The 27,311-nt window shown below is 38.5% G+C and overlaps 2 protein-coding genes across 8 annotated transcripts in view; one reads left to right on the top strand and one right to left on the bottom strand.

The window, feature by feature from the left end:
• On the bottom strand, positions 1-8,654 carry ITGB1BP1 (integrin subunit beta 1 binding protein 1). Of its 7 annotated transcripts, none has more exons than XM_053974807.1 (7): positions 8,565-8,654; positions 7,108-7,208; positions 6,109-6,187; positions 5,267-5,403; positions 3,998-4,062; positions 1,054-1,165; positions 1-362 (listed from the first exon to the last, which is right to left on the bottom strand). In XM_053974807.1, the coding sequence occupies exons 2-7, from the start codon at positions 7,177-7,179 to the stop codon at positions 291-293; spliced, it is 537 nt and encodes a 178-aa protein (XP_053830782.1). In that variant the 5' UTR covers positions 7,180-7,208; positions 8,565-8,654; the 3' UTR covers positions 1-290. The 7 variants fall into 7 exon arrangements, with proteins under 7 accessions (XP_053830782.1, XP_053830777.1, XP_053830779.1 ...); XM_053974802.1 differs by having other exon boundaries at positions 1,054-1,203; positions 3,998-4,090; XM_053974804.1 differs by having other exon boundaries at positions 1,054-1,203; positions 3,998-4,090; positions 7,108-7,205; positions 8,565-8,644.
• CPSF3 (cleavage and polyadenylation specific factor 3) overlaps positions 8,617-27,311 on the top strand; it is a 19,479-nt gene continuing 784 nt past the window's right edge. The window contains 18 exon segments of the mRNA XM_053974801.1: positions 8,617-8,670; positions 8,672-8,790; positions 9,282-9,345; positions 9,739-9,836; positions 10,803-10,931; positions 11,677-11,854; positions 13,445-13,534; positions 14,528-14,678; positions 16,926-17,101; positions 17,627-17,785; positions 18,547-18,693; positions 19,657-19,809; positions 20,219-20,327; positions 21,071-21,169; positions 22,239-22,333; positions 22,876-22,963; positions 24,979-25,048; positions 25,633-25,729. Of these exon segments, the coding sequence (XP_053830776.1) occupies positions 8,617-8,670; positions 8,672-8,790; positions 9,282-9,345; positions 9,739-9,836; positions 10,803-10,931; positions 11,677-11,854; positions 13,445-13,534; positions 14,528-14,678; positions 16,926-17,101; positions 17,627-17,785; positions 18,547-18,693; positions 19,657-19,809; positions 20,219-20,327; positions 21,071-21,169; positions 22,239-22,333; positions 22,876-22,963; positions 24,979-25,048; positions 25,633-25,729 (2,076 nt within the window).

The following is a 27,311-nucleotide window of genomic DNA, read 5'->3' on the forward strand; positions in this document are numbered from 1 at the left end:
TTAGAAGCAAGTGTCAGTTTTATTTTACATTTCTGCAGTATTGACATTAACATAGAAAACATGATCTGGGAAAAAGAGAAATTGTGTTAAATATAAAATTCTGTAATGTCCCAGACACTGAAGATGGACTCTTCAAGTCATGTTTGGGGAATGCCAGAGTACCATGTGCAAGGTTGTGTGGCTCTTCTTCGCACAGTAAGTCTTTCCTAGGACTGTGTGTGGCTCCAAGCTGTCCGTGGTGCCACGAGGAGCCCCAGTGCCTCCCACACGAACACTGCTGCCGCAGGAAATCAGGACTTCTCCGACATTAAAACTGAATCAAAGGCTGTAGACAACACTTTGCAAATGGCTTGTGCTTGTTCCTAAAACACCCAAACACACACATTAATACTTTCTGAAGAACTTCTAAACTTCTCAAAACTCATTTAAAGCAGTATGTGTCCTTTGTTTTGCTTTGTGAGACCAGATTTCATCTGTCTGGCCTGCAATGGTATGTAGAAGCTGTCTTGCACAAGCTCTTTTGAACCAACTCAGAGTTGCTGGCTGTCAGCATAGCACGGCACCAGCATTCAGAACCTCATTTTTTGTGTTCCCCCAGTGCTGCCAGCCAAGGGTCTGTGTCATCAGAGCATCCTGACAATGAATTCTCCTACTCAAAAGAAGGGATCACTTTCCTTATTACAAATATGGCTGCATGCTCTATTACCAGAATTGTTACTCCATCCCTTCCTGCTCCATATATTAAGAGGTTTTTGTCTTTGGAAATACAAGTGGAGATTGTTGATAGGTGCTGCCATAGCACCCTTTAGACTGGACAGAACTTTCTCAGGTGAGTTCAGTCACTGGCAGTTTTAGGGAATGTAGGTGTTTTCCTCAAAGCTGATCCAATGTAGACAGCAGGGCTGTTTTCCCCTTCTCAGCCAGCACACATTTATACCTTTTTTTTTTTTTTTAAATTAAGCAATCCTCCTTCTGTCAAAAAGCCTTCACAAGGGCCTTGGGTTTTAGAATCTCCCTTTACCTTATTTAAATACTGAAAGCATAAACTCTTACCAAACTATTGCACTGATATACCCAGAGGCTGCATTCTTCAGAGGCTGCATCTGTTGTCTTCAAAGCCAGTAAACTTTTTCCTGCTCCCAGACCATCGTCATAGCACACCATCCTTACAATCAAATAGAGAGCATGCCTATGTAACACATCCTGAAAGCACACAGCAAATTAAAGTTACTCTGGAACAGTGCAACAGATATTTCAGTTTTCCACTTTTTTATTCTTAGTTACAAAAGAATACTTTAGATTTATTTAAAGGAGAAAAGCTTTCCTTGGTAATTTTTTTTTTTTTTACTTGAGAGTTTAGTCTCTCAAGTGATTTTAAAAAGTGGTGGTTAAGCACAAGTTTAGCTTTAACTTTTGCTTCTACTTTAGAAGTGCATTCAATTGAGAGTTGTTCAACCTGGAGAAGAGAAAGCTCCTGGGGAGACTTTGGGGCACCTTCCAGTACCTGAAGAGGGTCTGCAAGAGAGCAGGAAAGGGACTTTTTACAGGGACATGTAGTAACAAAAAGGGGATTAGAATGGCTTTAAACTGAAAGAGTACGTTTATAGTAGGTTATTGAATTTAAGGTAAGAAATTCTTTACTGTGGGAGTGGTGAGGCACTGGAACACGTTGCTCGGAGAAGTTGTGGATGCCCAATCCCTGGAAGTTGACGAGGTCCGGTTAGAGGGGGCTTTGAGCAACTGGCTCTAGTGGGAGGTGTCCCCATGGCAGGGGGGTGGAACTGGAGGATCTTTCAGATCCCTTCCAACTCAGCCCCTCCCATGATTCTATGGTGACATTCCTGGCCATAATCTGAAAACGCACATTTGCTTCCCACCAACCCTCACTGAGCCTCTGTGACAGGTGGGACACTCTGTCCTTCTGGTACAGAGGTAACTTAAAACAACTGCTTACTTTCCTAGTATTTTTCCAGATAATCTCGTCTCAGTCTTGGGAAGGATACACACAGGAAACTGTTCCCAGAAGAGAGTATAGACAAGGTCAGTTCCTTTGGGGGGCAGTAGCCATGTGGCTGTAGCTAGGCTGTTTGTGACCTAAACCACAAAATGTGTCCTGACTCTTCTACAGATCTCATCTGGCAGAATTCTGCTCTCCATCAGAGTTGCAGATTTCCACCATAGTCCCAACACTTCTGATTTTGGCCAATTCCAGAGGATTGGTAGAAGACACCCAGTACAAGGTCTCTGCAGCTGCACCCTACACAAAGCCTTTCTTCTCCAGCCATCCTGCCCTCTGATCATACTCATCTGGTCTCTTCCAGTCATACCATCTCCAAGGTCTTAGAAATTCTAGACAGCACTGTTTCTGTGTTCATGGCATCAAACACCTGTCTCCGTCAGCTGAAGGGTCTAAAGAAATGCCCACTTTGATAGAGAAGCTGTAAAAATGGGCAGTGAGTAAAAATAGGACCTCCACCACAGCCCTAAGGTCACCTTGCTGAAAAACATCTCCATCCTGAAGCTCACACATCTCATTGCTCACATTGCTCTCACCATCAGCAATATCACACCACGCTCAGGGCAGCTGGAGCCTGCCTAGAACTTACTGCATCCACCCTCCCATCTCTGTAAGAAAGATGCCAAGACTGTTCATCAAATTACTGGTAATTCTCAAGGGTTGCTTGGAATTTGCTACAGTGCTAATATGTATGTGGATTATCACTAAAAGAGGGATGATAGAATTCTTTTGAGTACAGTCTCCTTATAAATTAATTTCTTCCCATCCTTTCAGTATCTTGGAACTTTGTGAAAATAATTTGGTGAACTAACACTCTGAAGGACAAATTAAATGCCTACAGTGACAGAGATGCAAAAAGCCAGAATTTGGGACACAATGCAATGCAATAAATTGTCAGTGCAAGCTAGTTTAACCACAAAAGGCTTTATCTGCTTGTGCGTGCTTGCAACTTGAAGACAGAAAAGTGATGGATGAAAGTCTTAAATTATCTATTTGATCTTTATCAAAGCACAAAGGAATTTAAATAATAGTGTAACCTATGTTTTTAATGAGAATTAAGAATTTAGGAGAGCAAAAACAGAATTCAAAAGAATTCAAAGTCTGAATAACAAGTACTACCCTTCCTCCCAGGCTTTAGTAACAAGTGTTTTATTTTCTGAAGGGACCAAAGGAAACTTTTTGGCTCTCTTCAGAGCATTCGACTATTAAGCAATGCTATTCTCCGTGCTCATACTTGAAGCTTTCATGAACAGGCATTGCTGGGTTGTTGATGGGTCAAGGCTTCATAAGGCCAAGTATTTATGGTATCTGGGGCTCTGAGGGCAACCAGAAGGAAACCACATGGCTGCAACACAAAGCTACACAAAGGCAACTGGAGGGCCCTGGGGAAGAGACCGGACTTTTATTTTTAGCAAAGAAGCTACTTGGAGTAGGAAAATAAACTAAAATAAACTACGTGTAGGAAATGATGCAAACAAAAAGTAGGCTTGATCAATAAAGTGGAATCATGAAGCTTTAATGCTGAAGTGAACTCTAACTCTTGAATTAGGAGTGCAAGGATGGAACTTAAAGAGCTGGGCAACGCAGGTATTCTTAGAAAACCCCATCCTTTGTTTTTCCCTCTTCACAGAAACACCAAGAGGAACTGCCTTACTAACTTGGGCTGAGGAACCTATGGTTTTGGCCACCACAGTCACACTACATTCCCCCATTATATAATGGCGCCCAAAGAGTATTACCAAAGACTTGCTTGCCTTTTGTCTGGTGCTCTATCTCAAAAGGAACAGCTTTTTGTCATAAATCCAGGAAAACACAGCCTGTGGAGATATGACATGAAGCAGTGCTGCTGGGAGAGCTTGTTTGTTTCATTTCTGCTCAAAGCCAGAAATGACATTTTGGTCACACAGATCATCTACCAGAGAAATAAATGAAAGCACTTTTCAACTCTCATCAGAAAGACAAGTTGGGTGCAGCACTTACATACTGATCAGATGTGGAAACTTTAATGCCGTATTTGGAAACTCCCATAATAAACTCCTCTTCACCTGGAACAAAAGGTAACTTTCCATCTTGCTTTGGAGGGAAACAAACAAAAGCCTTTAGTGCAGACAGAAGAACATGAACAGTGAAGATATATAACAGAAAACACATTTATGTGTACTTGGGTCCACTCGGTCAGCAGCACCACAAACCCTGCTCAGATCCTGCTCTGTTGGGTCTGCCCAGCACTCGCCCAGTCGCTTAATGTTATGTGAAATACATTCAGGGGAGACTGGACATTAGGAGGCATTTCTTTACTGACAGGGTGACCAGACACTTGAACAGGCTTCCTAGAAAGGTGGTTGATGCCCCAAACCTGTCAAGTGTTTAAGAGGCACTTAGACAATGCTCTTTACAACACATTTGTTTGTCAGCCCTGAAGTGGTCAGGCAGTTTGGACTGATGGTCACCGTGGGTCCCTTCCAGAAGAAACATTCTATTCCATTCTGCTCTATTCTACTCTAAGTATCACATGGTTCCAGAAAGGAATTTATCATTTCAGGTGAAAGTCCGGCCCTGTGGTCAAATCAGGTTGGCTGAAAAATCATGCATGGCCTATCATGCTGCACTGACCCAAGGTGATTCATGTTCCACTGGCAGCACTTTCACTGTTTGGCTGCAAAAACAGTTTTAGCACATATTCAGAAATGGCAAGTTGCTGCACAGACATTCTGTGCTTTTAAAAATATATAATCAGCTACCTAATGAGAACAACCAGTTATGGCTTTCAGTACAAAAGTAAGTACAAGCAAGTAAGTTTGGCAAAGATGACCCAAATATTATTCAGGTTCTTTGGTCACAGGTTCATGAGTGATGAAACTTGCAGAAAGTTGACACCTTCCTCTGTGGGAAAACTTCTACAATACTGAAGAATCTGGGGAGATATTCCTTCCTGGATACTAATCCTAATCGTGCTGGAGGCAATGTAACAGCTTTCAGATGGGACTTGTTCAATATGGACTCATGAAAAGGGCCTTGGCTTTGAGCCTGCTTCTGCAGAATGGCTCTCTGGGTGCATCTTCTTCAGTCACCTAAAATTACAGAACTGTGATGGCTTTTGAGATTAACAGGTTAATAGTTAAGTATGCCACTTTCTTCAAGTAAGTCTAAAATTTACAGATGTCAAACCACAGAATAAATAAATAAAAGCACACCTAAGTTTAAGATGTTTTTTGACTTTGTTGGTATTGCCTTTTGTAACCCACTTACCTGTGCAACATCTATGTAATTTATCAAGTCCAGTGGCCCTTCAAGACTTTTGCTCTCATTGTATTTCAATTTTTCAATGGCACCAACATATTTAACTCTGAATTCTGCACATGTATCAGAATTAGTATTGCTTTGTCCTGCAACAAAGGAAAACAAAGCCATTCTGAAGACTTCCAGAACTGCAATACTACTCTAATTGCTGTTGACAGGGCTAACATAATAAATTCCCTAATTTTGCAGACTTTCATCAAACACTTATCACAGGATATTAACTCCTCTTTAATGAACTGTACTGGGTTGATTTAGTACAGACCCTTGGTAAAGGCAACAGTTTCATATGGATCCATGATACAGCACTGTTTATGCCAATTCATATCTGGAGTTAACAACCTTGAATCAGAAAACAAAAAAAAACTGGTTCTACTTTTTGAGGTCTATTTGTTTCAAATTAACTGTTTGGTCCAACAGTGATACACTGGTGACTAAAAACAAGTAAAATCAAATCTTATTTCCATTATTTTGGTGCAAATGTAAACTTAGAAAAGCAGAAAACAGCCATCTGAAAAGCTGTACACAATTTGTGCTGGTAATAGACTGGTAGCACAACTAAGTTCTTCTTCCTCAGACCCTTTACTTTGAAAACAGTGACTTAATCCTAGATGAATCATTAATAATACTTAGAGGCCTAGGGCTGTGCCTGCATTAGTCACCAGGCTACCTAACAGATTCACTCAGTATTACTGAAAATACCTATCTTAAGCTTTTCCATTTTCTACTGTTTTATACAAAGACAGAAAGTTAATCCTGCTCCATCCATACCTGCTCAAGCTATGACTACATACCTGAACTTTTTGTGGAGTCTGTATCTAGGCTGGCCACAGTACTAGATCTGGAAAGTCCCCCAAGACTGGAATCTACAGACTAAGAAAAAAAATTATCATCATCAGAAAGTTACTGAGAATGTGTTAACAATTCACTTCTAGATGTCCTGCCTCAGCTCTTAAAAAAACAAACAAACAAACCTACAGTTTATGTTCTAGTTACTTCAGCAGCATTGGAAAATGGGGAGGAAAAAGCAGTACCACCCGTTTCTTTCTTGAAGCTATCTTTCTGCTTCAGTGCAGATTGGACTGGTAAAAGTTCATCAGGAACCCTTGAGAAGTCCACAGATATTTTGAAAGAAGGAGGAAATGATAGAAGAAGAGAAAATGAACCTTAAGGTTATGTCCAGAGAAAAAGGAAAAATAAACCTTAGGGTTATGTTCAAATTTTTCTGGTACTGCAATTTTACATGAAGAAATTGACAACTACATGCTTGTCACCAATACTTAAAATAACATAGCAGTGGAGGGGAAAAGAAACAGTACCTTGGGAAATCCAGAATATTCAAGTGATCATTCTAAAACCAATCAGACAAAACTAACACATTATTCAAAATTAAGAATGCTTTTAGAGATACTGAGAAACCAAAAAGTACTGAAGAAAAAACTCATTCTTGGTACCTAGCACCAGACACTGTCCTTAAAGACAAAATTTAAGAACAAATGTACTAATTTTTCCTTCAAACCTTTCTTATGTGCTGCGAGAAAATCTTGTGTTTGTGTAATTCACCATGGAAGTGACTGAGTATTCAGCTCAGAATACATGGGCTTTATGACTGATAGGTACTTTCAACTTCCATAACACAATCTGAGGAATGGAAGTAGAAAGTTCTCTTTGTGGAACATGGCATTTTACGGAAATCACATCCTACCATCAGTGCAAGTAAACCACTGAACTGTTAACTTGTAACAAACCCAAGTCCTTCACAAAGAGAATAGACACCACATCCAACAGCTTACCTTGCTTTTAGTGCTGATTTCACTGCTTTGTGAGCTGCTGCTGCTGTGTCGCTTTTTTCCTTTTCTAAACATTTTTTCATAATTGGATCAAAGAAGATCTTCTAAGTAGAAAAAATAAAAATTAAAGCCTGTCATATCATCATATCACCAGGCAAATACCAGTGACTGTGTCCAAAGGGGACCAAAAGTGGAAAGCTGCACAGGACTCTGTGAATGAACGTAGGAATTTTACTCTGGGGCTCTTCATGTCTGACTGGGGAAAGCTCCTCAGGCTCTCTGCTAAAACTTCCCTATCCTTCTGAATTGTCAAAAAAGGCTACTACCTAGTTTACACAGTGTTGCAAAGGTCAGTTTCTAATGCATAGATAGATTTAGAAACAAGGTAAAATTTAAAATTTACTCCCACCTAAATGTATTAGGTGATTTTTATTTGTGAGTACAACCTAAGTTACGTACAAAGTGCATACAACACATTCCCTGCTCCAATGACTGTGTTTCCAGTAAAACAAAATAAAAAGCAAAATCTATTCCCCCACACCGCCCAACTAAACACTCCTCCTTCCATAACCAAACAAAAAAACCACCAAAAAAAAACCCCTGAATCCCAGCCCCAACCTACTTCTGAAGAACTACTGACTGGAATACTCATACCACTTAAATATTCCTGAAAATTAAGCAAAATGCGTGGTACATTTACTGCATTAGAACTGAGTTCCTAGGAGTTCTGAGAGGATTTCAGAACGTTTTTTTCCTGTGCCTGCCTTACTAATACCTTGCTTCACTTCAACTTTGACTGGCCACTGTCAAGGAACAGGATGCTGGCTCCCTATTTCTCTGAAACCCTATTTCTCAGCTTCAGAGATGAATTATTTTCATTACAAAACTTCAGAAACCTTGAGCAGGTGGAAGAAAGAGGACAATGGATGATGACAACCTACGGAAGACGGCTCACGCTGCAGAAAATAATGAAAGAAGCACAAGGCAGAGCTTAGACGTGCGATGCCGCGATGGGTCACAGTCCCTAGGCCGCCGCTGTTCCGTCACTACGCGAACACTGGGTCCCTTGCGGACTAAAAGCCGCTCTCGGCAACCAGCGGTGCGCAGGGCAGGGCGGTGTCCAGCACACCCCCGAGCCCCGGCCGCCGCAGCTTCCAGCACGGATGTGCCAGCGCCTCCCGCACAGCGCCTGCGGCCGCTCCGGGAGCTCGTCTGCCGGCTCAGCGGCGGCCTCCGAGGAGGCTCCGCGCCCGCTGCTCCACGGGCGAGCCGCTGCATTACGCGGGCCCTCAGCAGCTCCCGGGCTTTCCGCGGGGCACGTCTGCCCCTGCAGGTGCAGGGAGCGGCCCGAGAAGCCGGACAGGGCAGCACCGCATCCCGCCTTTGCTTCTCTCCCCGTTCCTCCCTCCGTCCCCGGCCGGTAACCCGGCAAGTGACAGAGCGATGTGGGCGCTGCTCACCGGGCGCGCCGGGCCCCGCTGGCTCCCGCTCCCGCTCCCGCTCCCGCTCCCGATGTCGTTCCCGCTGCCGCTGCCGCCGCGGATGCCGTTCCGGGTCGCGCGGGGCGGGCGCAGGCGCGGCGGCGGAAGGCGGAAGGCGGCGGGAGCGCGGCGCGATGGCGGCCAAGCGCAAAGCCGAGGCGCTGATCCCGGCCGAGGAGAGCGACCAGCTGCTCATCCGGCCCCTGTGAGCGCCCGGGGGAGCCGCGGGCCGGGGGGCGCGGGGGGCCGGGCCGGGGCCGGGGCAGCGCCCGTGGGAGCCGCCTCTTGCCCTGGTAAAGGTGCTGCTGCCGGCTGAGGGTGTTTGTGGTAGCGTTCCCACAAACGTTGTTTTTGGGACAGCTTGAAGGTGCTACTCCAGGCTTATTCGGCCCGATTTGTTACTTAGGTGAACTTTAATTATGCGTGTCAATAGTTTGAGACGAGTGCTCAGTAAAAAACAAAAGAGGCCAAAATAATTTCCTCAAACGGGTTGTTTTTATTTCTGCTGTGTTACGTAGGGCCTCACTGCCTTTGGGATAAGTACAGCTGTTCAGGTACTTTGCATAAATGAGCTTAAAAGGGCCGTGCAGTTGTTATTTCTACACAGAAAAATAACCCCAGTAAAGGCATCCAGTGTAGTTACGTCTGTGTGGTGTGGGTTGTTTCAGTCCTCATGACTTTGCTGTCCCTTTGCAGAGGTGCTGGCCAAGAAGTAGGAAGGTCATGCATCATTCTGGAGTTTAAAGGAAGAAAAATAATGGTAATTATCGCATGGATATGTTTGTATGCCCTCTCAGTGTGCTACGTCAGATCACCAAAGTTATCTGAAATGTTGCAGGTTAAATTCAGCCTCTGCACTGAAGTCAGACAGTGCTAGAAAAGGCACATTTTGTAGCCTTCTGGAGCATGTATGATATTAGGCATCACAGAGCCTGTGCTGTAAAATAAAACCATATCCCTGTAGAGAATGTATGTGCTTCCAACCTAAGCTATTCTGCTTGAAATCCAGTGTTAAAAGCAATGTTTAATGAAGAAAAACTTTTTTTGTTTGATGCTAAAAGTTACCAATCACTAATAACTATGTCATAGACCAAGATGGAAGAGGGTTTTTTATACGTTCTGCTAGAAGCTTTAACTTTCTTTCATTTTTTAGCTTGATTGTGGAATCCATCCTGGGCTGGAAGGAATGGATGCTCTTCCTTACATTGATTTGATAGATCCAGCTGAGATTGATCTTCTCCTCATTAGCCAGTAAGTGCCACCTAAAAGCACAAATACCTTGAGGTCATGGTCTGAGCTGTGTTCACTTGTAGGTTATTAAGACAGGCTGAAAAATAGGTGTTATTTGGATGGTAGGGGAAAATTCTAGTTTCCAGGTTTTTAAAAAAAAAGTTTGAAGAATCTCCATTTAGAATTAAGGACTGAATATTGAGGATGTTCATTCACTTTTGACATTACAGCTCTTTTCTGAGGTCACTCTGATGTCTGCCTGTTTTACAGCCTGGCCTGCTTTAACACCATTGTGATAGCTCATGGAGCAAGTTTTCTACACAAAGACTGCAGAAGAATATTGTTGTGTTTTTTGCTCTATTTGCTTTGAATTGGAAAGGTTCTTGGAGACTTACACAAGCTTTGAATGTGTTTTATGTATTGCTTAGTGGCTGAGAGATAAGGAGAGCCATTTCTATCTAAATGATGTAATCAGTAATAAAAAGCTCTCCATAAAATCCTGAGCTTTTGTGGTATGTGTTTGTTCTACATGTATTTCAAAAGTAGTTTCTTAAGATGGGTCGAACTAGAGTGTGAACAAATAATTTAATTTTCAGAGATCATGTTTTATTCTGTGGTGTGCAACATGCAAAATTAGGATTGTGTTTTTAGCTTTCATGTATCTTTGTTTAGTGTCCCTGGCTCCTGTTCCTTTTCTCCCTCTAAATTTTTATGGAAATTACAAAAAGAAGGTCATTTTAATACCTATACATGTAACACCTTGGCAATTAATGGAGATTTTCCTGTATTAATATTACCTTTTCTTGGTCATGTTTCTATTCACCAGTCTGCAGAACATAGACCAGCACAGTTAACAGCAAGGTTGAAAATTCTGTTTCTGGATTTTCATGATACCATGTTAGTCCAGTAAAGTCGTGAATTATGCATATTATATATTAGTGTTGTCTAATATGAATGTATTAATTGGATTTGTGTGTCTGTTTTAAGCTTCCATTTAGATCACTGTGGGGCTTTGCCATGGTTTTTACAGAAAACAAGTTTTAAGGGAAGGACATTTATGACTCATGCCACAAAAGCTATTTACAGATGGCTTCTTTCAGACTACGTTAAAGTCAGGTAAGCTAACCTGTGGGCTGTCTCTTCCTGAATTATTTCACCTATTATTTCCCTTTCCAATGGGAAACTTGAAGTGAAGCTACCAAAAATAGCTGGATGAACCTGGATGTTGTCTTAAGTAGCAACATTATGTATAACCAGATTAGAAGTAATGAATCATTTTACTATCTCATGGATAGTTTGTAATGAATTTTAAGCTCCTAAAGATACAATTCACTCTTCAAGACAAGGACAGATTGAATATACAAAGGGGGCTCTGTTACTTATATGTTGGGGTTTTTTTTCTATCTTACAGTTTTTGTTTTCTTGTGTTTCATGCCTTGACACATTATTTCCATGTGACTGCAATGGTCCTGAGTGTATCTCAACTCAGCTGTTTTGAGCTTGGATCAGAAACCCGATGAACAGTCCTCTTTTAATTTGTTTCTTCTGGGCTGGTAGGAAAAGCATGGATCCATGTGGTTTTTGAGAACTGTTACAAGCTAAGTTGCAGATCTCTGCCCAGGGCTGGGAACCTTTTGAGAAACACAGAGCAGATTCTTAACTGAAAAGATGCTTCTAGAATGGCCTTTTAAAAGAAAGATACTGTAACTCTCCTCAAGGGGCTGCATTAGAGTAGCTGGATTTGATTTCTAGCATAGGAGATGTGGTGTCACTGAAAGGAAATGGGTCAGTGGGGAATACCCAGGAAGTTTTTTCCAGCAGTTCAGATGAGCTGATATTTAGCCATTTCACTTGTATCCAGTAACATCTCAGCGGATGACATGCTGTACACAGAAACAGACCTCGAAGAAAGCATGGACAAGATTGAGACCATCAACTTCCATGAAGTGAAAGAGGTGGCAGGAATCAAATTCTGGTGCTACCATGCAGGCCACGTTCTGGGAGCAGCCATGTTTATGATTGAAATAGCTGGTGTGAAGGTATTTTGTCTTTCTTAAAAGTTGAAATCAACCCTGAGTGCTAATGTAGTCATTAATTATTACTGTCTGTTATGCCCCACCACTGTGGCTGGAGCTGTCCAGTAGACTTGGACTCAGGTCAGGGTGAGAGGCCTTGGCTTAGGACATGTATTTTCTCATTGATTAAAACTGGTAAGTGACACAGATCAGGTAAGATGTTTGGGTTATATGGGAGTCTGAGACATGATGCAGACTTGGAACCACTAAACATGTAGTTTCCCTTGCTGGGCTGATCAGAGGCAGGTGGCAGCTGAGGGAGTTGTGTAGAAGCTACATTGTAGTAAAATCTGTGAACAGATGTTTGTCTCTGGAATTCTCATTTACAGCTCTGCCTGTCTCAAGTTGTTAAATGGCATTTGTCAATGTATGTGAGTTACATTTTTCTTATAACACTCCTATGCTAAAGTACCAAAAGAAACAAGATTATTATTAATTTTAGGCACAGAGGGATTAAGTAAATCATATAATCACAGGCAGAACTGTGCCAAAACCAGATACTTGGAACACATTTCATGATTTGGAGTTCAGCAGGATAATCACTGTCCAAGGAAAGTTTTACACAGCCCTGAAGAGGGAAGAGAGAAGGTGGTTCTGAGGCTTGCTGCCCAGTAGGAGTTTGTTCATGATTTATAAAGATTGAGAATTATATGAGTTTTAACTTTTAAAAAATCCTAGAAAGAGAACTGAGTTTACAATGATCACAATAAAATTTAGATCTCTTATTGTGTCTTTTTCGGTTTCTTTTCTGATTGAGGCATGATGAAGAAAATTTTCCGCTTGCTATGCAAGACTCAAATAGATTGGGTTTAAATATCACTATTTTAATTAATTCCCTGTAGGTTACCTGGCAGACCAGGTGTCTGCTGTCACTGACTGTATGTTATATATTATTCACATTTTCATCATTGGAATTATTGTTAAATCAAAAAATATCAGTTTTGAAACCATCAATTTGGGCGCAGAGAGTTGCATTCCACCCTGTAGTTAACAATCCATTAAAAATAAATAACAATTAAAAATTACTTCTTGGTGTATTGGGGAACATAATTATTCCATTTGGAAAATCATTTAGATTACAGGATTTTTTTTTTTTTAGTATCAGAAAATATTAGAAGAATTTCTAATAATTTTATTGGATTATATTTTCATTCTGGTATGTAAAATGCAGTTTGATCTTTGATTTACTTCCTCATAGGAGTTGCTGTATTTTATGTTATGTCTATTTTTACTTCTTTGTGGTCAGTGCAAGTATGCAGAAGGCTGAAAATGGCACCTTGATATCTGAAATGAAAAATAAGAGCTTAATAGTTGGTTACCTGTTTTTTTTTTGAATGATGGTACTGCTTGAAAAACCTTTACTATTGAAATTTAAATACTTGTAGTACTGTTGACCTAAAATTGTAAGCGCTGCTCACATGAGAAGAGTCTTATTTAAAGTACAGCTGACCTTTTTATCAAAAAATCATTAAAACCATATTTGCACAGCCTTTTAAAGGCTGCTGACTGGTAGAACCTGTAACCAGAGCACCTGCTTCTCTTTGTCTCCAACAGCTGTTATATACAGGTGATTTCTCAAGGCAGGAAGATAGACACCTGATGGCAGCTGAGATTCCCAATATTAAACCTGACATTCTTATAATTGTAAGTTTTGCGAAATTGTTTCTTTCTGTTAGTGATTAATTATGGATTAGGGGCATGACTTGACTAAAGCCAAAACGGAATGACAAATATGGTGGAGATTTAGTAGTAGTGACTTGTGTTAAATATCCAAAATACTTGGGTGTTCAGAACTCAGACACTGCTTCCCATTGTATTGAAAAGTCTAATTATAATTCTATAATTCTTCTGATGAATCTCCTTAAGGCTCTAGACAGACCTTCCTGAGATGGGAGATTTATTAGATTTCAGCTTGTGTTACACCAACCCAAATTTAACCAGACGTCTCTTTTAGTAGATCCTAACCTACTTCCAGATATGTTAAGAATTTGTCCTCGGTGGAGGTGCCCTGAGTGTTATTCCATATTTTTGTTTTGTTTTCTGAGTGACATTATTCTGAATCCATGTTTGGAAAACAGAAGCTCAAGGGAAACTTTCTAAGTAACAGTTTTAGCTGGAAGCAACACTGAGAACATTTAAAATTATTTTATTTACTGTGTCCCTTCTAGCTGTTTTCTGTCCTGATAATCTAATTTGAAGTCACATCAAAATCTTGTGTTTTGTGTAATTCCTGTATTTGAAGTCTGGGGTTAAACCATGGCACATGTACCACTATGGGCCCTGTCAGTGTGATCATCAAAGCTCTGGCAGCATTTCCAGTTAGGAAAATAAGTGTGTTAAATTTGAAACCTCTTAAAAGAAGCATTGAAATTAATAGCTCTAACTTCTTTAGTGCCAACAGGATCTGTCTGTCTAAATTGCCTGGAGGGATTTGGGAGGAGGGAAGTTTTGGTTATTTGCCTTGGTGGGGTGGTTTTGGAAACTTGGGGGAACTTTTCCCACTCTTTGACCTGTCTCCTTCCTCTCCCCAACATGTTAACACCAGTATGTTTATCTGCTTTTTTTTGTTGGGTTCAGAGAAGATTAGTAATTACTCTCTGTGTCAGCCCTTTCAGTGCTCTGTCTCTCCATTTGCAGGAATCCACATATGGCACTCACATTCATGAGAAGAGGGAAGAGCGGGAGGCGAGGTTCTGCAACACCGTTCACGACATCGTGAACAGAGGGGGCCGAGGTCTCATCCCTGTGTTTGCGCTGGGTCGAGCTCAAGAGCTGCTCCTAATCTTAGGTGTGTACCTTCCCAGCTGCTCTTAATGGAAAGGCACATAAAGGGATTTAGAATGTTTTCAGATATCATAATTCCTCGAACAACTCTTCAGCCATTTTGCAGCGTGTTATTTACCTGATAATTTAATATATAATGCATGTTTGTTCAAATGCAAAAGGTCCAGTAAACCAACCAGCAGTTCTCCTTTGTGAAGTAGGATGGGAGACCTAGAAAGGAAGAGTGGTAATATGTGCGTGGCTTTTGAATCTTTTTGAATCAGGATGTCAGCAATTAGGGACAATTATTACAAATAGAAAAATAACAACAACAGGAAACAACAACTGTTTTACTTAAACTGTACTGTTAAAAAAAGGGGTATATTTTCTTCCGAAGTTCTGCTATTTTTACACTTTAATTTACAAACCTGTATGAAGAACTCTTTATAGGAAAACTTAGAAGACCATAGGAGACACTTCTAACACTTCTGAAGTCCTAATAATAATGAAAAGTAAATTAGGCTTTTGAACAAAAGTGAGTGTAAATTGCCCATGAACATAACAAGCTACTTCACATAAAGTATATAGATAGTTGTTACAAGGTACTTCAGAAAAAATAGCTTTTAAGTAAATTATTCCCAGGCCTCTTTTCTTCCTTTCAGCACATTTAATTTATACTATGTTACGTGATTTTTTTCACTAATCTTTCTGCTCATTCAAAAGCTGGCAAGATCAAAAGAAAACTATCTCAAGCTTAAAATGCATATATTTAGGGGTGTTGAATATGAAGTGTTCTCTAAACTACTTGAAATTTTTCTCACTTTTCATTTCAGTTTAGCTCAATATTAGAAACTAGTTTGTTTTCAAAATGTCATACTAGTCTATTCAAATGTTAACAAGAAATTCAGATCTAGGCATGGGGTAGTATTTGATGATGTAGAATTATTTACTACTTATCCTTGATTGCAAGGGTTTTTTTAATTTATAGAGAACATAAAAACTGAACATTTTCGACCTTGTGTGGCCATTAGGTTGTAATTTGTTTGCCTCTCTTTGCTGTGTGTAGATATGAAAGTGAGTTTCTAAAGATAAGCTTGAAAATATATCTAGGAAAGCTAGACAAGCAATTGGATGCTTAATTAGGTAGAAAATGCAATTGCATCTCACGTGCCTACACAGTTGAGCCTGCAGGCTTCTGTGTTTATTTTTCTTTTTTCTGTAACCGTATGACAAAAATAAAATACTGTGTTATGGTGTAGACAATTATGATTATTAATTCAGTTTGTGACTGGTTATCTTTCACTGGCTGTTTCCACCTTACCCCTACGTTTATTAAGGTAGCCATGGCAGGGACCCTCTCTGAAATGTTGTGAGAAGCTTTGCCTGCAAATCAGAAATGTTAGGTAGAAGCACATTGTAATGTCGTTGTAAATGCACAAATACAGCCAAAAGTGTACCTCTACTTTTGAACGATTGTGCCTCAATTGTGCAACATAGATATCTTTCAGACTAGAGGAAATGTATCCAAAAGGGAAAATGGATAAGTTACATTTGTACAGCTGCATTCAGATCTCTTCTTTGTGTTTAGGAAAGGTCATGGTTCTTGTCATCAATGATAAAATAAGTTGTGGTTAATGGAGGCTCTTCCCTTGGTTTTGTTCCAGTTGGGCTTGTAAAATATAACTGTTGGTGCTAAACAGAAAGCCAGGCTTGGTAATTGAGTGGTTCCTTCTCACCTTCAACTCTATGGATTTATTTTACAAAATGTTCATACAGTGAATTCTCACAAACAAATCTGTGTGCAGATGTCCCTGGCTCTTAGATTAACATTTGACAGGGACATTTTAACTTTATTGTGGAGGTGTAATAAAACTTCTGTTGTCATAAATGTAGACTTACTGCAGTGTAGTATCATGTATACTTTGTACCTTGTAGCTGAAGGTGCTGGTTGATTGAAATTTGACCTGCCAAAAGGATCTGAAGTTCACCTTTGTCATGTTGTTTGCCTGTTTGTTTGTACTGGTGGTATATAGCTCTAGCTGGTGATTGTTTTAGAAAAGCAGGTGAAAGCAAAGAGGCTGTGATGGTAATTTTCTGTACTAAAAATGAAAAAGCCCACTGGTAAATCTGTTTTACAAGAATTACTAATGTTTCTGAGAAGCACACACTTTATAAATAATCCTGTGGATGGAATTTTGTGTTTTGTTGTTTGGTGGCTGGGTTTTTTTTTGTTTTGTTCTTTTTTATTATTTTGTTTGTTTTGTGTTTTTAGATGAATACTGGCAGAATCATCCTGAACTCCATGATATCCCCATATACTATGCCTCCTCTTTGGCAAAGAAATGTATGGCAGTTTATCAGACATACGTCAATGCCATGAATGACAAAATCCGCAAGCAAATTAACATCAACAATCCTTTTGTTTTCAAGCATATTAGTAATCTGAAGGTAAGTTTGAGATTCTTACAAAAAGATGAATGTGACAGAAGAGTTCATATTTGTTGAATAGTTTGCATGTTTAATATCCTGATATCACAGAATATTCTGAGTTAGAAGGGACGCACAAGGATCATGGAGTCCAACTCTGAAGTGAGTGGCCCCTCCAGGGATTGAATCCATAACCTTGATGTGTTTTTAGCACGATGCTCTAATCAGCTGAGCCGATCAATATCCTTAATATCCTAATAGATTGATTAGGTCCAGGTTTATATCTGAGTTATCTGCTGTCCCAGTGCTTAGAGGGCTGTTTGAGGGAAGTTTATGCCCCAACATTTTTTCCAGTCTAGATCCCTGTACTTGCAGTTTACTCTTTGTGGGTATCAGTAAGATGAATTTTCCTGCAAAGGGCACTTTTTGTGAGGATGGGGTATAGTCTGTGAACACAGAGCCCTTGTATATTGTTCAAGGGTGCAGCTGGGCTGTCCTTTGTTTAAGTGAGATGTGATAACTGGTATTCTCACTGTGTCTTTCTAGAGTATGGATCACTTTGATGACATTGGCCCAAGTGTTGTGATGGCTTCCCCAGGTATGATGCAGAGTGGCTTATCCAGGGAGTTGTTTGAGAGCTGGTGCACAGATAAGAGAAATGGAGTCATTATTGCAGGCTACTGCGTTGAAGGAACTCTTGCGAAGGTGAGTTGCTAGTGCACCACAACCTCCTAATAACAGGTAGCATTCATGTTAGGTTTTAAAAGAATTGGTCAATAGGAAGTGTCTTTATTTGATTTACTGACATTGTTGTCGGGTATGTATGAGTATGTAGTCAAAACTGGTTGCTTTTGGCTAATACTAATGAAGAGTACAGAAAATTTGCATATGGTCATTTCCAGTGATGTTATATAGAATAATCTTTTCTAGGGGCAGTTGTCTTGTCATGAGAAAGAATGATTAGTACTTTAGACCTCTTCATTGCTTAATTTTTCAAGAAGGTAGCCCTAATCCTAATTCTAGAGAAATTGATATTAAGTCTAACACTCTTTATATGTCAGAGACCAGACTGCCTTTTGCACCTTGTGCCATTGACCATCTGTAGGGAATGAAATCCTTCCAAATTCCAGCAACTACAGTAATTAAGGGCAACTACAGCATAATTTAGAGATAGAAATCGCACACTTGTTACTGTTTTGATACAATTTACGGAGATTTATTTGGAGGAAGGATGAGCCTCCAGATCTGCTGAGGATGCACAAGATGAAATGGTGTGTGTTGTACAAGCATGTGTTTTTCATGTGTCAATGTGTGTGTTCTGGGAAATTTGAGAGATTCTTTTCACTGCTTCATATTTAACATGGTTGCCACTATTATTTCATGGGTTTTTGAAATGTAAAGTATTAGTTATATGGCATCTATAGGAGGCTTTACTTTTTTTAATTAAAGTGCTTTTTATTTTCTAGCACATCATGTCTGAACCTGAAGAGATCACAACTATGTCAGGGCAAAAACTCCCACTGAAGATGTCTGTGGATTACATTTCTTTCTCTGCTCACACAGATTATCAACAAACTAGTGAATTTATCCGGGCCCTGAAACCTCCACATGTGGTCAGTATCCATGCTGCCCATTTCTCCAAAGTGAGATTCATCAAACCAGCTCACAGCCTTGAGTCAAGGTGGGGACTGCTGGCTAGCAGTAGCCAGCATCCCTGTGCTTTGAATAATTAAAGATGGAGGTTTTAATCATTTTTTATCAAGTTATCTTAGCAAAGTAAAAATCACAACTTCTTGAGTATGTGCACGTGGGATCCCCGGGGATGACTTTCCAGACCATGGTGTAGACCATAATCTGTTTCAGCAGTGTTTTGAGCAAGTAAGATGTAGTATGGGACAATGTTAAGTTGGGGATGCTGGTATTGGAATAATTCACTAGAATTGGCCCTGAAATAAATAAGAAAACATTGATTGAAAGGTATGTGCAGACAGCAAAAGACAAAGGCAGCACATGGAGGGAAAAGCATGAGCAAATAATAGGATGAAGAAGGTGTGAAGGACCAGAATGTGAAAACTGGGACTAGGATTTGAAACTGGTGGTGAAACAGTATGCAAGCACAGATAAGAAAGAAAAAAATTATCACAGAAGAGAATTAACTTGGCAAAGAAAATTGTGAACTGTGAAGCATCCTCTTTGAATTGCATGTTTATTATATCTACACAGAGACACAAAAGTATAAAGCTAACTGACTTCTGTTGAACTTAATACTTCCCTTTCATAAGACAACAGTATATTTGTGTGTGAAAACTTAAATGTTTTCTGTAATGCACTCTGCTTGGTAGCATGGATTTTTCAACTAATACTCAGGGCTGTGAAATCCTACCCTTCAAATAATGCAGAGAATTCACAGGCACAGAACTGTAATTAAGCTCATGTTTCCTACACTGTGACCTCATGGAATTGCATTTTTATAAAGATGAGATAGAATATGGCAGTTTTCTTGGATAGTTTGCTTACTAAATGTGTCTGTTTGGACAAATAATTTCTGCTAAAAGGAAAACTGTCTTTTTTTCTAGATTTTAGTTCATGGTGAGCAGAATGAAATGGCCAGATTGAAAGCAGCATTGATACGGGAGTATGAGGATAATGATGAAGTTCATATAGAAGTTCATAATCCTAGGAACACTGAAGCTGTGACATTAAATTTCAGAGGAGAAAAACTTGCCAAGGTATGAAATCAGTGTTTTCTTATATGTAGAACAGTATTTTCTTCTGGTGTAAAAGCTGCATGTTATCTTTGTAGCCTCTCTTTTTAATTGATTTCAAATTACTTGTTTTCTAGGGTCTCAAAGGATGTGAAAGTTTTGTGTTTAGTTGTATTTGGGGTTTGGTTCAGGGGTTTTTATACTGACGTGTTTTTTTTGTTGTTGTTTTGGGAGTTTTTTGGTTCTTCACTCTTACAAACTTTTCTCGTGTTATGTCTCAGAAAGTTTCTAGGTTACTCTGACCTTCTTTTGTTTTCGGACCTAATTTTGTACTCTGATTTTTCTGAGAGAACCATATTTCATTTCCATAATCATTTGAAGCTGTGAATGCTTCAGACTGCCTTGTTGCACTATATGTGTTTTTTCTCTCCAGGTGATGGGATCTTTAGCAGATAAGAAACCAGAGCAAGGACAGAGAATTTCTGGAATCCTAGTTAAAAGAAATTTTAACTATCACATCCTTTCTCCATGTGACCTCTCCAGTAAGTACAGACAGTGATGTGATCAGTGGGTAATTGAAACTTAAAGTCATTAAAACATTAAAACACTTAAAATTATGGATTTTTTCCTGCAGTTTTGTGTTTCATCAGCTATTAGTGAACATCTTAGTTTTATTTCTTATTTGCCATAAGTTCCAAAGTATTGTAGTGAGACAAAACACATTTAACTCGTTAGTCACTCAAATTAAAAATCTTTCCTTTCTCTAACAGAAAAGAAGCAAAGTTCCATTTCCCTTCTGGTTACTTAAAACCTTTTCCTCTGAAAGAATATGCATAAAACATTCCAGGGAGAACCAAAAAACACCTCAATCAATAGTCCTACCATTTTCTAAAATGTCATTAGTTTTTAGTGTAAAAAGCTACAGAACAGAGAAAATATTTGCATAATCCTCCTATGCTTTTTATTAGTCAGGGAATTGATCTATTCTCAGAATAGAAGAGGAATTAAATCTAAGGTCAGAAGAGCTTGGGGGAAAGCAGTTCTGCTGCCCTAATTCATTGTTTGTCTGTAATAGGCAGGATAATAAAACAAGCTGGTTTCCTAACCACAAATATATTATTTCTCTTATAACAGGTGTTCTACCTTCCTCCTTATAAATTGCCCTTTTCAGCCCCCTTGTCTTAAATGTATCAATGCTATTATTTATCTATAATAGCAATTCTGTTTATTAGAAAATAAATCCAGAGGGCTAATTTTTAACATGCACTTTTTAAAATGGTTTCAGATTACACGGACTTGGCGATGAGCACAGTGACACAGACACAAGCCATTCCCTACACGGGCCCTTTCAATCTGCTTTGTTACCAGCTGCAGAAACTCACCGGTGCGTGCTCGGGAGGACAAGGCCATGAGTTACACTGGCCAGCCTTTAAAACAACTTCCAGTCTTCAGAGGTCTTCTGAGTGGAGATTTCTTTGTATTTTACAGCTTTCATTAGACTATGCAGCTTCTGCCAGATCCAGTTCATGAGTGTGACACAGCTTTGGGGGGGATTCTACTGCATTCATATTACAAAGTGATGAGCATATAGCAATATAGATCATAGGCTGATTTCTGCCTCTGTCAGCCCCCAAAGTGAGTGCTCTGGCCACTCTGATGGAAACTTTATTAATTGATCTTGTACCTCTAGCCCCAAATTGAATGGCTAATGCCATCCAATTAATCAAAACAAGAGCTCTGCCCTCCTTTGGGACAGACCGCCTCGTCTGTCCCAAGAGGCACAAATTGGCTTTTCCTGGATGAGAAGCCATTTAAACCTGACACTGGGATGATCCCCTGTGCCTCTCCCTGGCTTTCTCAAGGGTTAGGGGCAGCTCCTATCCTAGAGACACACACCTTGCAGATTCCTTTCCCAGATTTATAGCTCAGCATCTGTTTAATTCTCTAGTGTCAAAATCTAATTCATGTCACTAGTGAAGAGAACACCTATATTCAGTTGAGGTTCAGGTCTCATAACCCAAGTGCTAGCAGGCATACAAGTGCTTTTCATTTAAGCTCAGTGTTTATGTGAGCAATGGGTTAACTTTTAAGGGGTAAGAGCTGGTTACTTCTGTAAATGGAGCAGAATTTACTAAATTCCTCATGTGTTTTCTTTTTTGATGGTGTACTCACTCAGTGTACTAAGTTAGTCAAATAAAAGAATTCAAACCAAGTAAAGTGGCCAATATTAATAAAAAACTAATAAAAAAACCCCAAACAATCCAGAACAAAGGAAATAATATTATCAGGTAACGGAAGAGAGTATGGGATTCCATTTTGTGAGCTACTCTGAGCAGTTGTGATAACAGACAGCCCCTTTTATTCTTAAACTGACTTATTTTCTTATGTGAATAAAGTTACTCTTGCTTTCAGTATAATTTCATTATTGCTAACCATTTGTTGTCACTTCTTAGGTGATGTAGAAGAAATAGAAATCCAACAAAAACCAGCCCTGAAGGTTTTCAAAAATATTACTGTGATCCAGGAACCAGGCATGGTAGTCCTTGAGGTGGGCATTGGTGAGGGAGAAAGAAGTATTTTGTTCTCCAGTTTCTTCAAAATAATACCATAGGGATGCCATGAAGAATTCAATGTTTTAAGGAGTTTTCTGTTACATGACAAGTAGAGCAAAGGCTGGAACAAAGTTCCCCTTGAGCTGTGGTCCTGTGTGGATGTGTTTTATTTGATTTAGCCAGTGCCAGTTAGGTTTTTTTGCTGTATCTCATGAGTAAAATGGAAGATTTGGTGCAGTTTTTTTATTTGGCAGATAGTAATTGAAAATAACATAAAATGGTGTTCCTTCCTCCCCAAAAGAGTTGTGGAAATTATTTTGTAAATGTACTCAGAAACATTCAAATGCTTGAATTTTTCATGGGAAGTTACTGGAGTACACCCAGCTGAAAGTAGTTAATAATTGGGTGTGAAATATATGACAGTCATTTGAAGCTGCAATTCAGAGAAAAGCAAAAAGGAGAATGCAATTAATGTTATATTGTCTTTATGCTGCATTATTTACTCAGTCTAAATAATGATTTTTTTTTTGTCTTCTAGTGGGTGGCAAATCCTGCTAATGATATGTATGCAGACACTGTGACAACAGTGATACTGGAAGTTCAGTCAAATCCCAAAATACAGAAAGGTATAAGTTTAGTGTATGCTTATATAACTGAGGCATTTCTTTCTATTTTTTTTTTTTTACATCAAGCTTAGAGGGAAATAATGCCTTACAATAGATTGCAATCCCCATATTGTATTTCCTTGCCTTATGGAACTTACTAGGGAGTAAAATTTGTTACTTAAAAACAAAATTACAGGTTGGTCTTCATTATTTGTGACATGTTCATTTGTTGAAACTTTCTCTTACATGGCAACTGATAACTGACTGTGGAAAACATGGCCTTATTTAAAATAAACCTTGTACAAAAAACCTAAAGCAATTAAGTTTTGTATGGCCCAATCCAGGCCATTTTTTGATTCTATGATTCTATATGGACGGATATTTTCACTGGATTATCCCTCGTCTTTTTATTATATAGTTTAATAATTTTGTATAATAGCAGTCAGTGTTCCTTAGGGGTTTAAACTCAACACATTTGTTAAAAATCCTTTCACCTGAGTTTATAAATTCCCATAACAGTTCTAACTCTGGGGGTAAAGATTTTCCAGTCACCTTGACCCAAACAAATTCAGAATGTAACATTCTGACCTTGGTTGTGATAATTTTCACTATCAAAGTCCTTCTGGCCATGTCCTCATGTTCTACTCTATGAGACTAACCAAAAATAGAAATTTTATTTTTGAATTATACTTTGACCTCCTCTTTTTTTCTTTTTTTATACAGATGGAAAAAACTGTTTTGCTGTTTTGACAGATGTTTTTTATTTCTTATTGTAATATCTGTTTTACCCTGTTTTTTCATAGTCCACACTTTCTCTGTATGATTTGTTAGTGACAGTATCTAGATTCTCCACCCTTCACCACCCTGAAGTTAATTCTTTGTATTTTTATGGGCTTTTAGCATCATCTCCCATGTTGTTTTATGGTGCTGATTTTGTCTGCTAATCTCAGGTGTGGCTTCTTTCAGGATTTTTTTTGTTCTTATTTGGGGTAAAAACATTCAAAAGAATTCTTGCAGTTGTGTATTTTAGGGTACGTACACAGGATCAAAAGAGATCAAATTAAAATATCTTCAGTTATTGTTGCTTAGCTGACCATGTGCCTGTGTTTACCTCATTCCCAGGATAAAATTATATCTTGCTTAATACATTCAGTTACTGCATCTTATCTAAGGAATGGTAAATTTTAATATATTTATTCAAGTTTTTTTTATTATTAATAAGATTTAAGCTCAGTCACTTGCAGTTGTAAAGTTTTTCAAAGAATTACTCAGCAACTTACTACCAATGTGTTCTGAATTCTTCAGCTGATTTAGATGTACAGAAAACCAAGTTTTCCAAAGACTTAAAGTTTTTTGTGTTCATCAATGGAAAAGGTGGCAATTTTCACAACTGCCCTTTCCTACAGACTTCTGACTCTTTAACAATCAAATACTTAAATAATTATGTTCAAAAGAAAATTCGTTGTTCCACACTACCTCTTAATTTTGAAACCAGGTCTAAAAAAATGCATTGTTTTTATTTCAACTTCTCTATGCTGAAATATATTCCAGGAATGTCTGTGCTTGTTACTACTGCTCACATTCATTATAAAATAAAACTGTCCAGTATTATTTTATTTTTTTAAATTTTATTCTCTGCATGCTGCCAGCCTCCATGATGTGGTAGTTTAATGTAATAAGAGAAAATGGAGGTATTATAAACAACTGATGAAAGTAGATTATTTTCTCTATTAAGTAAAGGATATGTGAGATGTAATGAGTGTTAAGAATAAACAGGAGAAGTAAAAAGTCAGAATGTGAATTGTGACATTTTTTACTTTAAAATATGGTAAGTACAGGAATATATAATGGAAATACATGCATTTGCTTGGCTCTCTTTTTTTTTTTTTTTAATACATTTTTAAATAAATTGTTTAAACATACTTTTTTTTTTTTTATTGTTTTTCAGGAAAGTCAATTTGTGAATAGCATCTATCAATTAGCCATTTTCCCTCCCAGTAAATGTCTGTGAAAGTAAATTCTTTTTTTCTTTTCAGCTGCAGTAAATAAGATTTCCAAAAAAATAGATATGGATGTATATAGGAAGAGAATGGAGATCATGCTTCAGTAAGTTGGTACATATTTTCTAAAGGAAAATGAGCAATGTTAACCACTTAAATAGAACAGTCTTAGTATAAAAGGGTTTAAAGATAGTTATGTAAAAATACATCATGAAATTTACTTCAGTCTAATTTCTGTGAAAGCCAGGAATTAAGTAAAGAAAGAGGGACAGTAAAAGGTTCTCAGCATCATTAAAATTTTGAATACAGGGCCCAGTTCTGTCTTCCAGAAGCAGATTTTTAAATTGTCTCCAAAAGTTATGCTACAAATGGTTTATAAAAACAACTTTGGATCACATATCTTTTAAAACTTACTCTGATGTGTTCTGTTATTTGTGTAGGAATCTTGCCTCTTTTGAAATCAAAGGAATCCTTCCCTTTGTTTATGATGAGATTATTTTGGTAAAATTTTATTGTTATTTGATACCAGTAATTAATAATTAACAATATTGATATTTTTAATTACATCCAAGTGAGTTAAATAATTGTTGCTGAAAGGAGATACTCACCTGACAAAGTGACCCCAGGGTTAATAGAAAAACCTAAGTTTGCTGTTTGGCCACACCTTACACTCCCTGGTCTTTGCTTTAGGGATATGTTTGGAGAGGACTGTGTGAGTTCCAAAGATGACTCTGTGCTGTGCATCACAGTGGATGGAAAGACTGCCAACATTTCCCTGGACACTCGGGTATGTAAAGCAAAGCACTTCTGTGTATGCTGTGTTCAGCAGTCTCCTGTCTGGCACACAGTGCTGCCTACACTGTCATGTACTCACTTGCTAAGGAAATGTACTTGGTATCAAAACAGAGAGCATTCTTAACTAAAAAATGTTTATGCAACAAATGCAGTACATTTGGAAAAAAAAACCAGTATTTTTCAGCAGCTCAGTTGTATGAAAAAAATTAATAAAGCAAGATTGTAGAAGAGAAACTGAGTTAACCCACAAATTTTTTAAATGCTTTTAAAGCATGGGTCTGGTCTGAATAATTGAACAGTTACAGGGTAGGAATGTTGTTAATAATTTTTTTGTCATCTTTAGCTCCTTTTGGAGCTAAATTGAATGCCTTCACAAAAAGAAACACTTTATTAATTTACTAGCTTACAGAACTGGATGTCATGCATGTTAGAAGGGTGCTTTAAGAAGCCATCACACCTAGTATTTTGAATAATTTAAAACTGTAAAGAATGGTTAAAGTCATGTCCTTCATGTTCTTAAGCATTTTAACATGTTGACTTTGTCATTACTAATAGCATATTAAACATAGCTTATGTATTGCCTCTATTCATAGTAATAATATAATGTAAATTCATTCTGTAGAGCACCTCTCACATGCTTTCCTAAGCGGTCACAACAAATGTTTTGTTTTCTACAAACCCAGAAGAAATGGTTAGCCCCTGCCAAAAATTTGTTACCTATTGAAACAAAACAAGTGAATGTTAATTACCTTAAGAAAATAGTGAGTTACAGTGGTTAACACACAACTTTTGCCATCTCTTTTCAATTCTTTAATAAAAAATCCTACACTTCAGTTTGTACGTAGTACAGAAAAATAAAGGACTGGTGAAAGAACTCTTGAAATAAAGCAAAAAGTAACTAGGCTGGAAAAGGATGCACACTGCTTAATCAAGAAGTCTGATTTCATTTTTATAATACGTGATTATTGTTAAAAGATTTGTGTACTGACAGAAACCCCAGTGGCAGTTCAATTACAACAGGTTGTATCTTTGCAGTACTTACTGTACAGCCTGTGTTGGCAATGGCAAGCTTGTGCCATTGTGAACCAGATTTTACAAGGCAGATCTGCCCTTCTTTACATGTGTATGTATCTTATAAAACTTTATTTGCTTTAAAATAAAAAGCTGTTTAGTGTAGATCTGACTGGCAGGACACAGTTAACATGATTTTAATAACATTTCTAGATAACATTAAATGCATTTTTATTGTTTTAAGTGCCTTCCTCCCCCACCCAAACCTTTATGATTGGAAAAATCAGAAGAATAACAAGTTAATACTAAATTAGAGCAGGTATAGTCTTAGAGTCTAGAAAGGCCACAGGACCAAGAACAGTATTACTACTGCAATGCTGCCCTTTGTTTCTGAGGTAGAGCAGTCAGCAATGTAGATAAAGTTTCATGTTTGGGGTGGGCATCTTTCTCTAGGAGAATTTGTTTTAGTAAAAAATGAATTTATTTGGATTATTTTTGTGTAAATGTCATCATGTGTGTGGGAACATCAGTGTGGTGCCTGTACCTCTAGTGACTGCACGTGT

The sequence above is a fragment of the Vidua macroura genome, chromosome 3, assembly GCF_024509145.1.
Source record: "Vidua macroura isolate BioBank_ID:100142 chromosome 3, ASM2450914v1, whole genome shotgun sequence".
Classification (NCBI taxonomy): Eukaryota; Metazoa; Chordata; class Aves; order Passeriformes; family Viduidae; genus Vidua; species Vidua macroura.